The sequence below is a fragment of the Ictidomys tridecemlineatus genome, chromosome 5 (genome assembly GCF_052094955.1).
Source record: "Ictidomys tridecemlineatus isolate mIctTri1 chromosome 5, mIctTri1.hap1, whole genome shotgun sequence".
NCBI lineage: Eukaryota > Metazoa > Chordata > Mammalia > Rodentia > Sciuridae > Ictidomys > Ictidomys tridecemlineatus.
This window is the reverse complement of record NC_135481.1, coordinates 148,462,242-148,481,023: the sequence shown is the minus strand read 5'-3', so window position 1 is coordinate 148,481,023 and position 18,782 is coordinate 148,462,242. Positions and strand designations below refer to the sequence as shown.

General features: G+C 36.4%; 1 protein-coding gene across 1 annotated transcript in view; it reads left to right on the top strand.

Moving 5' to 3' along the window:
- Positions 1–18,782, top strand: part of Cers3 (ceramide synthase 3) — a 125,556-nt gene that overhangs the window by 69,394 nt on the left and 37,380 nt on the right. Inside the window, exons 7-9 of the mRNA XM_005320087.5 lie at positions 2,822–2,914; positions 6,074–6,202; positions 9,868–9,974. Of these exons, the coding sequence (XP_005320144.2) occupies positions 2,822–2,914; positions 6,074–6,202; positions 9,868–9,974 (329 nt within the window). The remainder of the gene's footprint in view (positions 1–2,821; positions 2,915–6,073; positions 6,203–9,867; positions 9,975–18,782) is intronic.

Here is an 18,782-nt window from a genome sequence, read left to right as displayed (position 1 = left end):
TACCTGTCATTTTTACTTTTGCAAAGAAGCAAAAAGAAAATAATGTCTTTTTCCTCTAGCTGATTTTAACATTTTATCCTATCTTTCAGCAGTTTTATTATGATATACATAGATATAGTTTTCTTTGAACTTTTCTTAGTGTCCATCTTTCTTAGTACATCTGCAACCTGTGATTGATGTATTTTTTGTAAAATTCTTAGCCATTGCTTCTGTTCCTTCCTTTTTCTCCGATCTTCTGGAATTCAAATTACAAGTGTGCTAATATATTGGACCATTAAACTGGGCCTCATATATCTCTTATGCTTTTAAAAATATTTTCCATCCTGTTCACTTTCTTTGCTTCAGTCTCTTGAGAGAATATCTCCACAGTCTTTTGGATTTTTGCATGTCACGTGAAGTGAAGCACTGTCTTTTGTTCTAGACTATTTTTTCAGGGATGTTTGTACAGCAAACAGTCGCAAAATATAGGGATACTCTTTTCAGAGAAAAGAGAAACATGCTACTGTTCATCATGAAAGAATTAGGTCCCCTAGCTCAGGGTTCCTCTCATGTAACCCAATTTACTGTGTATGCCATTGTCATTTGGTCCTCTTTGTTTAGTTTTATGGAAACTGAGGATGGAATAAGTGGCCCAGATACTGATAGTCTGGCTACTGCTATTACTGTAAATCATAAACTATACTTTATCTCCTGCCTTCTATTAGCAACCAGGAAACTTGTGGCAAATCAACCTGTTATCATGAAAATGGGTTAAAATTTTAGGTACTTTACAGTTGGGTCTTTTTTATACTTTCATGTCCTCCAGCTTACTACTGCTTTTTCCAGCAGTGTCTAATCTGTCACTAAACACATATTTTGAATTCATAGTTTCAGTTACTGTATTTTTCAATTCTCAATTTTTTATGTAATTATTTTTTATGGGTTTCAGTTCTCTACAGAAAATTTCTCTTTTAGCTTGTTTTTTCATGTTATTTTGGATATAAATCAGATAAGTCTAATGTGTTCACATTTGGATCTGTTTTCTTTCTTGCTCCTGTCTCTTTCTCCTTTATAGCTTTTGAACAACAGATATTGGATGTTTAAACATAGATGGTCAGGATGATATTTTCCTTCTAAAAGTATTATTTTCACTTCTGTTGGGCATTGAAATATGTCATGTGATTGATCTACTTTTGTTTTGTGTGGACCACAATCTTTGTGCGGGTAGGTGTGTTTCCAGCTTACCCATAAATTTCACTGTTTTCTTCAGTGGTTTTAAATAGAAGAATACAGTGTTTACCATGACTTCTTTTCCTTAGGCGGCCTGAACACCAGTTTACCTCCTAGTACTGTGAGATTATCAAAAATCCTCCTCAACTTTTGCTGCCTTTTAGTTTCTGGCCTCCATAACTGCTTATAAATTGGCATATGCAGACTTTGTGATATGCATAAAATGATTTTCTTTGAATTTATTCTGCTTAGCCTTTGTAGTATTTGCTTTATAAAATGTTTTCTTGAAATAAAAATTTTACTTTAATGCGTTTTTCTTTTCTATGGGGGTCTTTACTCTACAGGTTCTGGATGCCTTGGTTGCTCTCATATACCTTCAAACAGATATTCCCTTTTTTTTCCTTTTGTTCATATTTTTAAGTTTTTTTCACTAAGGTTAGTCATAAAAGGTTCATTTGTCATAAAAAAAGAAGAAACTAAATTTGTTTATGATCTTATTGAGGATGATGAGATCATCATGGATAAAATAAATAGTCTTTTTAATGTGTTAGCTTCAGTGTTAGAAAATCAAAGAAAGTTAAACCAAAAGAAACCCAGGCATTATCTAGACTGTAACCCAGTACTATCATCTTCCATCTCTAACTTTCTCTTATCTTCTCGGGTGTATCAATCATCTTGATATATAATAAATGACCCCCAAACTTGGTGCCTCAAACAGTAAGCATTTATTTGGTCATGATTTGAGTTGGCAATTTAGGTTAGGCTCAGCTAAACATGTCAGCTGAGTTCATCCCTGAATTTTCAGTCAGTTAACGGCTGACCCTCATTCATGTTTTTCTCAGTCAGTCCCTTTATTCTCTTCTTTGCAGTCTCTTCAGCAAGATAACTAAGGTTTCTTAAGGGTGCTTATGAAGTCTGTGCTTCCATCCCTTTGGCTTATATCTCTTTGACTAAAGACCAGGATCAAGTCCATAGTTAGTGTAGGAGGGAACCACACAATGTCTGGATACCAAAGTCAGCATTCTGGTTTGGCATCAAGGTAACAATCAGTCACACCAAGTAATAGATTGCCTCAACTTAGCTAAAATAAGCATTCCCTGCTGTACAAGTATTAAGAGACAGACTAGCAGTGAAAGTTTATTTCTTTTTTTTTCAGAAGTTTTAGAGTCCTTAAGTAAATGTGCATACTTTATTACTGTCCCATTTGAGAATGGATGAATTTTGACCACCAGACTATCACCAGAAAAGATAAATTTTCAGTAGTATTCAGGAAACATTAAACAAGGAGAAGCATAGGAGGAGCAAAGCAGATTTCCTATTGTTCTTAAGTAAATATTTTTATAATTGATTTTCTAACTTCCATTTAGTTAATATAAGACAATTACAATGAGTTTTATGAACTATTGAGATAAAACATTTAACTTGATTTTAGGGTGCTTATCTACCTTTTTAGAAATAAGTCACTTTGAAATATTGCAAATTTGTTTCTGTAAGTTGAAAAAAAGAAATATATATCAACATTATTTTAGGAAATTTTTTGGACTATAAATTTATCAAAATAAATTGTTGACAAGATGACATTTAACGCAATGATTACTTTCCTTTTCCTCAGCCATTGCTGCCATCCCAGTATTGGTACTACATTTTAGAAATGAGTTTTTATTGGTCTCTGTTATTTAGCCTTGGCTCTGATGTCAAGAGAAAGGTAAGTGTCTTATTTTCAAAATTTCTTCTATATAAGTTTCCTCAAAAAAATTTATCCTTCTCCTCAAAATTCTATTTTTTTTAAATTGTATTTTATATGTATTTATTCTGGTTCATTTCTTTTGCTTTTGCTAATACATGAAATAATGTAAATTATGTCCCTGCTTTTGTGCCTTGGTAAATATTTTCTGTGAAACCCTATTGAAGCTTTAACTTTGAAGCCCCACCCCATTCAATAAGAAAAGAAATTTCTTTTATGTTATCTGTTTCTTTTGATTTAGAAATTTAATGTTTTTAAAGCACAGGAAAAAAGTTAGTTTTCATTTCACAGCCACATCTCTTAGTTTTACTTTACATAATACTTTCGGAATTTTTCCCTGAATTCATCAGACATTCTTCTTGGGAAATTTTGCTTCAAGCATTATTAACTTTATTTTATGTTCATAGAAACTGAGTCACAGCCATCCAAATGCCTCTTCTGAAGTCACAAAGTGATGAATTTCAGGGAATGTTTGGTTGAACTTTTTGCTGGTCCAGCAAACCATTTATTTTATTGGGTTTTATTATTTATTTAGGTTTTTTTGGTAGTCGGAATTGAACCTAGGGGTGCTCTACCACTGAGCTACATCCCCAGTCTTTTATTTCCTTTGAAACAAGGTCTTGCTAAGTTTCTGAGGCTTACCTCAAACTTGTGATCCTCATGCCTCGGCCTTCCAAGTTGCTGGAATTACAGGTGCAACACGATGCCCTGCTCAAGCAAACCAATTTAGACCCTGAATGCAGTCACAAGAATTCCTCATATGTAAGCAACACAGATCAAATGACAAAACTCTTGGCCTATGCAAAAGTCTGGTTTGTAACAAAATTTGATAAATAAAATTAAGTTTAATTCAATATTAGGTAAAATGAAGTTGGCTTGATTAAATGCTTTTGGTGAGTGATGGATGTTACCCATCACTAGGGGGCATACTGCAGTCAACTAGACATCTTCAATGAAAACAGATTCTCTATATGTAAGAACACACTGTGAAAAAATCTGATAGAAATTATTTCCATTTCCATATAACTCAACAGTAGCTATAGATTAACTGTTGCTAATTTTAGGCTAATAATACATACAACTTAATTGGTTCTTTTTCTTAAGGATAGAATAAAATAGTTTTTTAAAGAAGATTTTCCTAGATACATAGGTTGATCCTATTATAATCCTTTATTTCTTCTACCTTTGATTTGATTATAATTAAAATTAAGTATATGTTTTATGTTGTGTAAACTCATACGTTTAGAGACAAAAGAACTACTAGGGGATGGCTGAAGCACACCTCTGCAGTCAGTTGCCTGGGTTTGAATCCCTGACTTTACGACTCACTAACATATTGGTTAAAATCCCTACACTTGGGTCTAGGCTTGTAGCTCAGTGGTAGAGCACTTGCCTAGCACTTGTGAGGCACTGGGTTCAATTTTCAGCACCACATAAAAATAAATAAATAAAATAAAATAAAGGTATTGTGTCCATGTACAACTAAAAATATTTTTTTAAATATTTATTTATTTTAATTCTCGGCGGACACAACATCTTTGTTTGTATGTGGTGCTGAGGATCGAACCCGGGCCGCACGCATGCCAGGCTAGCACGCTACCGCTTGAGCCACATCCCAAGCCCCAACTAAAAATATTTTTAAGAAATCCCTAAACTTGGTCTCTTCATCTATAAAGTGGAACTAAAAATAGTTCCTATCTCCTCTGGTTGTTGTGAGGATTACATAAAACAATTCCTGGTTTTCAGCAATTGCTCTATAAATCTGTTATTAGTGTCATACTAAGTCTTTTAGTTTAGCTTCAGGGAAACTGAAATCTTTGTTTTTTTAAGCATCTTTATTGAAATAGTCACCAAATACTTCAACCATTTTAAACATGTAATTTATTGGTTTTTAATATGTTCCCAGTTGTGAAATCAATTTTTTTTTACCACCTCTGAAAGAAACCTTGTACCCTTTAGCATCACTCCCTGTGTCTCTCAGCCACTGGCAACTGCTAATCTATTTCTGTGGATTTTCCTTTCATGGATATTTCACATAAATAGAATCATACCATATTTGGTGATTTTTGTATCTGAAACCTTTTACAAAGCATAATATATCAAGGTTTGTCCATATTCTGTTGTTTATGAGTCAGACTTCATTAATTTTTATTGCTGCATAATTGTCCACTCTTTGGATATACCCTATTTTATTCATGTTTCAGTTGATAGACATTAGGGTTGTTTCTTCCAATTGACTCTATAAGTAATTCCTTGAATATTCATAAGGAAGATTTTACATGAACTTATGCTTTCATTTCACTTAAAAGTGAAATTGCTGGGCAAGATAATTTTATATCAAACTTTTTGAGAAACTGCCTGCCAGACTGTTTAAGAAAGCCACTGTGCTATTATATATTCCTTACAGAAGTGTAAAAGGTTCTGAATTCTCTACCTCCTTGTAAGCACTTGTTATTACACATCATTTTTTATAGCTATACTAGTGAGTGTGAAGTGATACCTCAGTATGGTTTTGATTCACATTTCCCTGAAAATGAAGGATGTTGCACATCTTTTTGTGTGCTAATTGGCTATTTGTACTTCTTTTCAGAAAATCTCTTACGTTTTTATGCTCAGTGGTGGTAGCTTTCCTTAACCTTGATTTTTCTGATATGGTTATTCTAAATTCATTTGTTACTTATTTCACATGCAGTTACTTACTTTGATGGTTGTATAGTTTTACTATATCATTTTTCCCTTTTGGAATTAAACAAGGAATAAACAATACATGTGAATGTACACAAGGACATGCTTTTGTATGTGTATTTGTTATGTGTGTGTGCATCTCTGTATGTGTTCACGTTTGTCCAGTGTGGGGCAGTAGAAAGAATAGCAGATGATAGGGGTTAGATGACAACTATTCAGTGCTGTCTCAAACGTAAATAACTTTGTCAATGAAGTTAATACTTGGCCTAGCTTCCTCACAAAGATTGTGTTTAAAAATTAAAGTGAAAGTGCTTTATAAATTTCAAAACATGCAGATGCAGGTTATTGGTATTATTATTATCATTATCATGTCCTCCAGTGATTGGGAAATGACTGCATTTGCTTAATGACCTCTATTTTCCTCTTGTTATATAGGATTTTCTAGCTAATGTCATCCACCACCTGGCTGCTATTAGTTTGATGAGCTTTTCTTGGTGTGCTAATTATATTCGCAGTGGGACCCTCGTGATGATTGTGCACGATGTAGCTGACATTTGGCTGGAGGTAAACATTTGCCTTTAAAAAATATATTAATAATACCACTCCTGGGGGGCTGGGGATGTGGCTCTAGCGGTAGCGCGCTCGCCTGGCATGCTTTCGACCTGGGTTCGATCCTCAGCACCACATACCAACAAAGATGTTGTGTCCGCCGAGAACTAAAAAAAAATAAATATTAAAAAAATTCTCTCTCTCTCTCCTCTCTCACTCTCTCTTTAAAAAAAAATACCACTCCTGGGTTTCTGTAACTGCTCACAGAAAGAAATTGTCTGTGCACTATTTAGTAGGGCTCTTTTTCTTGAAAACACCTAAAGTCTGAGAATGTCTCTGGGTTCCTAGATCCTTCAATATGAAAGAAATCAAACCTCTTGGTTTTCATTTTCTAGGCTTCTCCATGGTGCAAGTGAAAGGTTAATTTGTGGGATTCCACTTATGAAAGTTGCATGCTAATGCTAGCTCTGGGAGTAATATGACATATTTGAAGAAGGAACAAACTTTAGCCTTTTTGAAGGAATATTTGGATTTATGGTACTCTGGATTCTCAAAGTTGTAAGGCACCATCTATCCATTCAAGCCAATGCTTGAATACGCCATTCTTCAGCCAAAATAATTCCTTGCTTTAAGGAAGGCAAGCTGATATTTTTAAAAAGTCATCATTTTCTAAAAGAGAAAAAGCAGTTAGGGTATTTCTGAAGCAGAAAAACTTAAGACAAGAGTCTTCCTTATCCCATACCACATAAAATATGAGGAACAAAGCAACATTAGGACAGTCTTCTTGACCTGTTTCTGTGATACATCAGTTCCTGTTGACCTTAAGGCTGTTGCTAAAGGATCCTCTCACTGCCAGATCTCCTGCTGTATTTAGAGCAACATTTCCCAGAACCTCTTAGTTATTCACTTCAATATACTGATTTATAATGAACCCAGGGAAAATGATGCTAACCCATTTTGGTTCAGGATTGCTCCTTGGAGGGCTAATAACTAAATATAGGTTGATATGGAAGAAATTAAATTTAATAGACTCTTATTCTTCTTGATTGGAGTTCAGCAAACTTTTTGGTAAAGGGCCAGGTAGTAAATCTAGTTTTGTGGGCTGCATGTGATCTCTGTCACATATTCTCTTTGGTTTTTTTTTGTGAGTTTTTTATACCCCTTTAAAAATATGAAAACCATTCTTAAGGTTTGACCAGCTTTAGCCCATGGGCTGGACTGTAATTTGCCAAACCCTATTTGAGAAGTAACCAGAAGTCATTTGAAGCCTTTTCAAAGCACCTGGTTACAGTTAAAGTATTATCTGTGTACTGAGTGTTGTTTCTACTTTGTCCATAATTGTAATTAGATATGTAAATCCCATTCTGAGGGTCAAGATTATTGGCCATTTACTTAAGGCAATAAATGGCTTTGAAAAAGAAGGATTGGGACAGATTTTTCATGAGTTACTGTCAGACTGTAGCCATCTCTGTTATAATTACCTCCTTCTCTGATCATGTCTCAGTAACCCTGACTGAAAATGAAGACCACATTGATCGGGACTTAAGACTTTTATCCTAGTCTGTGATTTCTATAGACGGTACCAGCCTTATACACTGTTTTGCTCTTGTTCAATTAATTGCCTTTAATGTATCTCCAGTACAACAACACTTTAACTGTGTAATTAAGGAGAGTTATATGTTCAAACTAAGAATAAACACTGGGGTTTCCCCTCACCTTCCTCTTTCCTGTCACAGACACAGCATAACTCCCTAAGAGACTTGGGCAAATCATGTATTGTTTGCTTTCTACCCTAGCTGTAACATGAGAAGTCATATCTATCCCTTAGGGCATATTTTGAAGTTTAGCTCATTACTGTTTGAAATGTTCTGAAGTTCTTTAGTTAAAAAAAAAAACAGAAGAAAAATGAAATGTCAAACCTAGAGGTCCCTTCATGGGTAAAAAAAGAACAGCTTCATGTTGTTAATGATCATGAATCATTTTTGATTCACAAGTCATGATTTTACTTGAGGTTCAGTGCATAAGGCTGGTACCTTCCATCAACAACTAGTGGTAGAGACAACATTAAGTGGTGGCAGGAGCCCATTTTCTAATATTCTCCCAAGGACGTATGCTCCAAGGCTTCCTTGGGTAGTCATGTTAGTACTTGTCCTCGAAGTCAAGTTCTAATTGAACCCAGACATGGTACCACTTTTGCCCATGTTTAGACCTTCCTTAAGATGGAGCCTATTAATCTTTCATATTCTTCAATACATTTGGTGGTACATTTCTTGTCTCTTGTCTTTTTTCTTTTTTTTTTTGCAAGAAAAACCATACTCCACTTCTACAATTCTTATTCATATATAAGAATATATATCTTATTCATATATAACAACCTTTTGCTTTCTCCATACATCTTCCTGTTTCTCTTTAGTTTTCCCCATGGCCAAATTTGTATCTAGGACCCAACACTTTAATATATCTTGACTAATACTTAGCAGAGACGAGGGTCTGTCATCTAGTATTTGATCTTCCCACAGTCTAGAATGTGTTGTGCTTATTTTTGCTTAAGGGTGCTGCATTGCCCTTACAAGTATGCTTACAGAGATTCCCACTCCTATGCACATCTCTAGATTCTCATGCTGGCCTGGCCTCTGACCTTTCAGACAGATACCCACTCCATTCCAGTCACTCCAAATTTCTGGTCTTTGTCCTCGCATCTGCCTCCCACATAACCAGGTGTGCTAGCCTTCCATGTCAGCAGCTGGAGCTATTCCCTATGGGGCCTCTGCTAACCTCACAGGCTGACCATATCCTAACCCCTGAGTAAGTAGAAAAAAGCATGGAAAATACAACATAAACCCTTCCTGGAGCATACATATGTTGTCTGTCTTGTTTAAGAACGAGCTTGAGCCTCCCAGGCAATATCAGTTCTGAGTTGAAGCCATGCTTCCCAGAGGATGGTCTGCATCCCAGCAACTGCTTCCCATCCCTCATCCTGCATCCCCAGTTCTCACCAGAAACTTTCCCCTTCAGCCTTGGGCTGCGCTGAATAGTGCAATAAACTATCCCCATCAATTAACCTTCCAATACTGCATTCAACATCCTTTTCCATAATTATTCTTATTCAATGTGATAGTATGAGCAGTATAGATTAGCCTAAAATAAATAGGAAATAATCAAGTGCTTAAAAGTTTATTTTAACCAGCTGAGGGCCCCAAGAGTTGCTTCCTGACACCTCTTCTGTTATCTGCCTTGCCGTAGGCACCTTGATTGCAGCATTCCCAGCCTGACCTGGATTTCACTCCTATCCCAGCCTTTCTCCAGTCCAGCTCTCCTCCGAGTTAGAAGAAGATATTACATAGATGATCCCCAAATTAAATAAATGCTGAGAATGATTATGCTAACTTCTAGTGATTTTGAAAGACAGGAGTTATATTGCAGTCATTTAAATATATCTTTTTAAGTCATTACATTAGGAAAAATTTCAAACACAGGGCAAGCAAATAGTATGGCAGACCCAGCCAACTTCAACAGGTGTCAGTATAGCCATCATGTTTAACCATGGGCTCATGAACAGCCCCTCACTTTCTTGGACTGTTTTCAAGCAAATCCTAGACATCATATCATTTCATGTATTAATTTTTGAAATCTATGCCACTATTACTTTATCTGAATGCAATTTCTTTCTTTGTTTTTAGTCTGCTAAGATGTTCTCTTATGCTGGATGGAAGCAAACCTGTAACACCCTGTTTTTCATCTTCTCTGCCATATTTTTCATCAGCCGTCTCATTATTTTCCCCTTTTGGTGAGTAGACAAGGTTCCATGCTCTGTGTTTGGTCAGTGTGCTAAGGTGGCCTGGGTGCATTCTTACATCAGAACATTACCCTTTCTGTCCTTACTTTGATCTCCAGTTATTTGTTCCAAGTTCAGTTGAAGAAAAGAATATTATGAAGTTATTTTTATTTAAAGAACATGAATTTTTTAATAGTTTACATTTTATAAATAATTTAAAAAAACACACTCCTGTGCAAAGAGGCTTATTACAAAGGGAGATGGAGAGTATGTAACCCAATGTGTGAACAGCAGTTCTTACTCTGTGTCTTGTTTCATGACTAAGATCTTCCTTTGTGATTAACAGCTTTTCCATTTTTCTCAATGAAAAGTCATTGGCCAATCATGGGGTCTCCAGAACAAAGGCATGCTCCATGTTATAATACTTACAGCCCTTAAGTGCCAGCTGCTACACTAGGTTTTGTGCATATCTTGGCTCTAGTCTACACATCAAATCTTAAAAGATAGGTAATATCATTCCAACTTCTCACATAAGGAAACTAAAGCTCATTTCATTCTCTGTGAAACAATTTGGTTTTAGAAATAATTGGGGTATCCTTTTGATACTGTTTGGCTTTTGATCAGTCTGTTGGTTTTGGTTAGCCATAGACTGGCAGTGAAGGACCTATATTATGTCTCCCATAGCTGTCCTTCCTTTGCAAGCATAATTTCTCATGTCTTGATTGACAGAAACCAGAGTAAACATGTGGGGAAGGTTTGGATGGCTTGAAAGGAACAGCCTTTTTTTTTTTTTAGTTTTATTGATTTTTATTTTTTTAAATGCATGACAGCAGAATGCATTACAATTCTTATTACACATATTAAAGTACAATTTTCATATCTTTGTATATAGAGTATGTTCATGCCAATTCATGCCTTTATATATGTACTTTGGTTTTTTGCATTACAATTCTTATTACACATATATACCACAATTTTTCATATCTCTATTTATACATAAAGTATGTTGACACCCAATTCGAGTCTTCATACATGTACTTTGGATAATGATGTCCATCACATTCCACTATTCTTGCTAATCCCCTACCCCTCCTTTTCCTTTCCACCCCTCTTCCCTATCTAGAGTTCATCTATTTCTCCCATGCTCCCCCTTCCTACTCCACTATGAGTCAGCCTCCTTATATCAGAGAAAACATTCGGCATTTATTTTTTGGGGGGATTGGCTAACTTCACTTAGCATTATCTTCTCCAATGCCATTCATTTACCTGCAAATTTATTTTCTTTTATTCTCTTTTAATGCTGAGTAAAATTCCATTGTGTATATATGCCACATTTTTTTTATCCATTCATCCACTGAAGGGCATCTAGGTTGGCTCCACAGTTTAGCTACTATGAATTGTGCTGCTATAAACATTGATGTGGCTATATCCCAGTAATATGCTGTTTTTAAGTCCTTTGGGTATAGACCAAGGAGAGGGAGGGATAGTTAGGTCAAATGGTGGTTCCATTCCAAGTTTTCCAAGGAATCTCCATACTGCTTTCCATATTGGCTGTACCAATTTGCAGTCCCACCAGCAGTGTATGAGTGTACCTTTTTTCCTACATCTTCGTCAACACTTATTGTTGTTTGTCTTCATAATAGCTGCCATTCTGATGGAAGTGAGATGATATCTTAGAATAGTTTTGATTTACATTTCTCTTATTACTAGAGATGATGAGCATTTTTTCATATATTTGTTGATTGACTATATATTCTCTTCTGAGAAGTGTCTGTTCAGGTCCTTGGCCCATTTGTTGATTGGTTTATTTGTTTTTTCGGTGCTTAACTTTTTGAGTTCTTTATATATCCTAGAGATTAGTGTTCTGTCTGATGTGTAAGAGGTAAAAATTTGCTCCCAGGATGTAGGCTCTCTGTTCACCTCACACATTGTTTCTGTTGCTGAGAAGAAAGTTTTTAGTTTGATTTCATCCCATTTATTGATTCTTGGTTTTAATTCTTGTGCTATAGGAGTCTTATTAAGAAAGTTGGGATCTAATCCCATAAGATGAAGATTAGGACCTACTTTTCCTTCTATTAGATGTAGAGTCTCTGGTTTAATTCATAGGTCCTTGATCCATTTTGAGTTAAGTTTTTTGCATGGTGAGACATATGAGTTTAATTTCATTTTGTTGCATATGGATTTCCAGTTTTCCCAGCACCATTTTTGAAGATGCTATCTTTTCTCCAGTACATGTTTTAGGCACCTTTGTCTAATAATAAGATAATTGTAATTTTGTGGGTTAGTCTCTGTGTCCTCTGTTCTGTACTATTGTCTACCAGTCTGTTTTGGTGCCAATACCATGCTGTTTTTGTTACTATTTCTCTGTAGTATAGTTTAAGGTCTCGTATAGCGATGCCACCTGCTTTGCTCTTCCTGCTAAGGATTGCTTTAGCTATTCTGGGTCTCATATTTTTCCAGATGATTTTCATGATTGCTTTATCTATTTCTACGAGGAATGCCATTGGAATTTTGATTGGAATTGCATTAAATCTGTATAGTGCTTTTGGTAGTATGGTCATTTCGCCAATATTAATTCTGCCTATCTAAGAGAAAGGTAGACCTTTTCATCTTCTAAGGTCTTCTTTGATTTCTCTCTTTAGGGTTCTGTGGTTTTCATTTTATAGATCTTTCACCTTTTTTATTAATAAGATACTTGATTCCCAAGTATCTTATCTTATTTATTTTTTTTTGAGGTTATTGTGAATGGGGTAGTTTTCCTCATTTCCTTCTCAGAGACTTTGTCACTGATATACAGAAATGCCTTTGATTTATGGGTGTTGATTTTATATCCTGCTATTTTGCTGAATTAAATTATTAGTTCTAGAAGTTTTCTGGTGGAGTTTTTTAGGTCTTCTAAGTATAGAATCATATCATCAGCAAATAGTGCTAATTTAAGTTCTTTTCCTATACCTATCCCTTTGATTTCTTTTGACTGTCTAATTGCTCTGGACAGTGTTTCAAGAACTATGTTGAATAGAAGTGGTGAAAGAGGGCCTCCCTGTCTTGAGGAACAGCCTTTAACCCATCTTAGTGCAGGGCTAGTCTGGATACTTCAGATCCCCTCAACAGAAGAATTGGTACTATTGAAGATTCTTGGATCCCAGAAAGATAGATGGAGACTCTGGTTCTAAGCCTCATCCTAGGTGAATGGACAGTACCCTTAATTAATACCCAGGGGGTGTCTGGCCGGAGGCAAGCCTGCTGCATTCTCTCTACCTTGGCTAGGTGTCTTGCATTTTCTGGACAGGAGCAGCCCAGTGCAGTGGTTAAGTTCTTGGATGTGACTCAGGCCTGGATTCAGGCCTGTGATCTTGGACAGATTAGGTCATCTCTCAACTCCTCTGTTTTCTTATTTTTAAAATGGAAATAAGGGTTGACACAAGGATTACCAGAAGTAATACACATAAAATAGTTCTAGTAAAATGTCTGGTACTTAGGCAGTATTTATTTAATCTTTACTATTATTGCTAGAATTATTAATGAGTATTTCAAAATTTGGAGTTTAATCTAGAATCAAATTCAAGATATATGTCTCATACATTCCTTGGTTGATAAATCACATTACTATCACTTTTGCTTTGACTGAACAAGTATGTTTGTGAAATTACAGTGTTGTATGATAACAATTATTCATTATCATTATTATTATTACTATCACCATCATCATTGTTATTTTTGCAATACTGGGGATTGAATACAGGTTCTCACTCATGCCAGGCAACCATTGTACCACTGAGCTACAGCCCAGGCATTGGTAGCATTTATTGATGAGATAAATGTTGACTTTCAGTTGGAGATAGTTTTTTGGTGTGATTTTTATGGCAGTGTAAGTCCAGCACTTTCCCCACTATGCATCTCATATCCAAAGACACCACACATTCCAGTTGTCTGTGGCTACATAATAAACCATCTGAACACTGGTGGAGAAATTTTTCTCCTGTAAAGGGCTAGAGAGTTAAGATTTTAGGCTATTAAGGCCATATATCGTCTTTGTTCAATATTTTTTTTGTTTTGTTTTGTAACTCTTTAAAAATGTACCAAGCCATTTTTAGCCAACAAGCTGTATAAAAACGTGTTGCAGGCCAGAATTTATCCACAGTCAAAAGTTTACAGACCTCTCTCTTAAAACAACAACATCACAATGGTAATGTTTCAACATTACAACCATCTCTAATGGTTCTTAAAGTTGATTAGCCTTAGCTAGATGGTTTTCAATTAGGTGTCTCATATGGTTACAATCAGATGGTGGCTGGGTGGTTGGGTAGTGGCTAGTATTGGAATTTTCTTGAAGCCTTCCTCAGACACATATTTGAAGTAGCATCAGCTGGTAGACTCTTTGCTGGCTGAGATATGAGCTGGAGCTGTAGACTGGAGCTCCTCAGATGACCCCTTCCATGTGGGCTTGGCCTCTTTATAGCACAGCAGCTGCATTCATGCATGAGCATTATGAGAGAGGTAGGCAGACACTATCCTTCTAGTACTCTGCCTCAGAAGTCTTATCATGTCTCTTCCTACTCCTTGGTCTTGGTTGGAACCAGATCCCTAAGGCCAGCTCATAATCAAAGGAAGGAAACTCTGTTTCTTGATGTAAATTGTTTCCAAGAATTGGCAGACCTGTTTTTAAAAAACACATCATAGAATCTCTCAGTTCAGAGAACTCTGTGAGAAATTTATATGCTATTGCTTCTGGGTTGGCTTTTCATTTAGCAATGGAGAACATTCATCTCAGATTTTTCCTATGTCTCAAATAAATAAGCCTGTTTGCTTCCATAACAGTCAAACACAGTGGAGGGGTTGACTGTGGAGATAGTGCACTACTTTCCCACACACTTCAACATTAAAAATCCTAGACTTAGGAACTTACTCTCCTACCAGCATTTCTGAATTTCAAGAAGAATTAGTTACATGCATGTTCTTGATCTGAAAACTGAATTCACCAGTCCACTACAGAGGGCAGCAAGAACCACTGTTTGCCATCTTCAGTTGAATTATGAATAAACAATATAACAGACTTAACTATAAGATTTTTTGCATGTAAAAATATTTCTTTACTGACATTGACTGATTTTCATTGCTTGAAAAGTTGAGTAAAATCCCATCAAGCCATTGGCAGAAAGGGAGCTTCTCTCCAATGACATTATACTACCCTAGCTGAGCCTCCCAGCAACTTGGACTTGTTACGTAATCATCTTGATGGTGCCCAAGAGGAAAATTGAATTTCTTGTTGTCAGCCTTGTTCCACCCACCTGTCCAAAACTTGTAACTCCATAGATGGATTTCTCAAGGATATTTATTCAGTCTAGATTTACTGGGAATCCACCATGGGCCATGTGTGGATAACAGATGCATCAGAAGGCAGCTCAGCTAATGGACTTAGATCCAGACAGTTTTTAGGTACTAAGGGGGCTGTTTGCAATCTAGTTGCTCTGTTCTTCCCAATTGCTCTTGTTGCACATTTTGTGATGAGATACAGTGTAGGGTGGGAGAAAGCCCAGTTAGGTTCTACTTGTCTGAGATTTGTCTGAAAGCCTTTAGAAAAAGAACTGGGGCTTATACATCACACTCATTTTTTTTCTTTCACTTCCCCAAGCTTCAAGCATGTTTGCTTTTCCCCAAGGGTTCTCCCTTTTGTACTTCTGCAACTGCAACACCTGTGTCCATTCCTCTTGCTATGTCTGAGGAGCCTATTTAGCTGATTATCAATCAATGGCAGCAAGAGTTGATTGCATTGCTTTTCTAAGCATTGTGTCATTCATGTTAGGCAGAAATCCAAACTGGCATTGGTCAAATTTCTTTGATTGCCTATAATCCCATTTGTTTGCATTTTTATTTGAAACCATCTAAATTGTAGGCTTACATTTTTTAATAATATTGTATTCCCAACTTTTATTTTCAAATAATGTGTATATTTTTGAATTATTGAATGTATTTATCCACTTGAACATTTTACAAACACTACCAGATAATCAGTGGCCTAGAAAGACCTTTCTTTGCTAAACCATTCCCCTGCCTCCTGAAAGTTTGCTCTATCAATTACAAGAGCTAATATTAATTTTCTCCAGACTAATTGATCTGAAGGGAAGGAGTACTATTTTGCTTATTTGCAATCTGAGAGTTGAATATTTCGTTTATCACAGCACAGCCCTCAGGTGCCAGTGTGGCTTATTGCTTTGTGGCTTGAACTCACCCAGAGCTAGATGTTGTAAAGAGTAGGAGGAGTGGGAGATAAAGTTCCTAGCCTCTGAGAATACCTACTGGCAGTAGAAGAGATCTTTGTATCCACCCCTTATTTATATAAAAACTCTTATTAGTGACCTGTGATTCTCAGATGTTTCAAAAAGAAAACATCAAAATATTCGAAACTATAAATAATATTCAAATACCTGGCTTGCTTATCTCCAAGAGAATATATGCTTGTGGTTATCTTATTTCTCCACCACTGGTCACTGGATTTCAGGTCTCAGCTTTTGATGAGTAGTAAAGAAAACCAGTACCCTGGGAAGCCCATATGTGAAAGGGAATTTTATGGATGATGGGACCATAGAAACACTTGGAATGGCTTGTAAAGAAAGAAGAGTTTTAAAACTTTTTTTAAAAAAGTAAAGCTGAAAGCATCCAGCAGTGTTCTTAGATAATGTTCCTTACCATCATGGACCCTTTCTCTCCTCAGAAGGCCTGGAGCCCCCATGGTAAGTAGAGGGCTGAGCAATGGCTCTAATGGCACCGTGATTGGCTTGGAGCCCTTGGCACTGTCAACAGAGTAAAGGAGGAGCTTGTGCAGTGCAAGAAAGGCTCTGTCAGAGCTAGAGCCACTCCTTAAACCACCATCACAGATGTGAATCTCAGAACCAGACTTTGCAGTTACACGTCTGATGAAGGAGACCGTGAGTTTTGTGGCATATGTTTTTTCTCTCATTTGATAGAGAGCCCACAGAGGAGCCCCGAACCCTGTGCTTGGTAGATACTTATGCTGTTTATAAATTTATAAAAGACAACAACTATTCTTCTGACCACAAAATCTTAGAATAAGGGACCTTATTCATAATTCAGTTGAACTCCTTTATTAATTTATTTAAAAATAATTTCAAGCTTATAGGAAAATTTTGCGAATATAACAGAATTCCGCTATATACCCTTTACTAGTTGGCATTTTGCCACATTTACTTACTCATTTCTTCTCTCTCTACCACTCCCCCACACATACCTGTGTGTGTGTATGTGTGTGTGTGTATAAGTATGTATGTATATACACATATATATACACTTATTTATGAACAATTTGAAAGTTATAACATCATCTAAATAATTATTGTGCCCTGAATACTTTAGTGTGTATTTCCTAAGAACAGGACATTCTCTTACATAATCACAATGTGGTTATTAACTACAGGAAATGTGGCAATCCACCTTCAATGTCCCAGTTTTGTCAATCAATCCAATAATATCTTTTATTGCTTTTCCCCCACCACTTGGATCCTGGCCTTTGAGTACATATTGTATTTAGTTGACATTCATCTGGAACATTTTCCTATTCTTTCTTTGTCTTTCATGTCATTGACATTGCCAAAGCATTTAGACCCCATATTTACTTCACAGATGAGGAATTACGGTATTCCTAGGATCACACAGTTAGTTATAGGAGAAACAATCCTAGAAACAGGACATTTTTGAAACATAGAAAAGATATCTTTCCAATTAAATTACTAAACTGGATGATTAAGAAACATCATTTGTCTTTATTATGTTATCTTCAACTACCCTGTCACTTTGAAATCTAAGACACCTCCAAAGGAGACAGTTGCTGTCCTAACAGGACTTAATGCTCACACTTACAATCAACAAGAACAAAAGGTCTTCAACATTTAATTTTCATTATAAAAAATATAAATTTGGGGTGGTTGTCTTACCTAGCCCAGAAAAACCAGCTACTATTTATGCCAACACTGTGATTAGTTCAAACTGTGTGAATTCCAGTGATTTAAAGGATTAAGATCAGAAACAAAACCAAAACCAGTAAAAGCTGAGTTTTGCAATCCAAGAGGACAGTACTAGTAGTAGCAGTGGTAGTTGTTGTTGTTGTTGCAGTACTTTATAAATTTTAAAAGATTCAAGTCTAGGGGCCAAGAGCTGAGTGGTTCTAGGAATTCAGGACTCTAGCAGTCTTTTGGCATTCTTTATGAAACGAAAAATTCCATTCAATCACTATGAGGTAGTGACCGATTAAAGCATACAGATACTGTATGTGCATGCATGTGCCTATATATGTGTATGTCCAAGTATTAGGGGAAAGTTGGTAAGGGGAGATGTGTTTATTTTTTTCTTCCACCTACTTTTTTTATTCAGACTGTGAAATTTGATCATCCTTTCATTAGGTCCTAAAAATTTTAACTGTGGTACCATAATCTGCCATCACCAGTGTCACAATGGCTCCCCACTCTGTGTCTTCTCTCATGTCTTAGGCAGGTCTTCCTCTCTGTCCTCCCATAGAGAATGCTCAAGCAGCTCAAGCTCTCTCCTCTAGAGCCTGGTCTCTTTCTCCTAAGCAGCTTCCTCCTCCACACCAAGTAGAAAGTCCAGCCAGTTCCACAGCACTATGCCATGGGAATTGCTCTAACTGTGACATTAGTGTGGGTCCCCTGGAGTAGGGAGGGATAGGAAAGTAGTAACAATCATAGTGCTGGTAAGAGAATCGGTTATAATGACCAGTTCTTGTGTGCTCGTGCTAAGCTCTTTCCATGTGTCCCCTCACTGAATCCTCACAGCATCCTGATGAGGTGG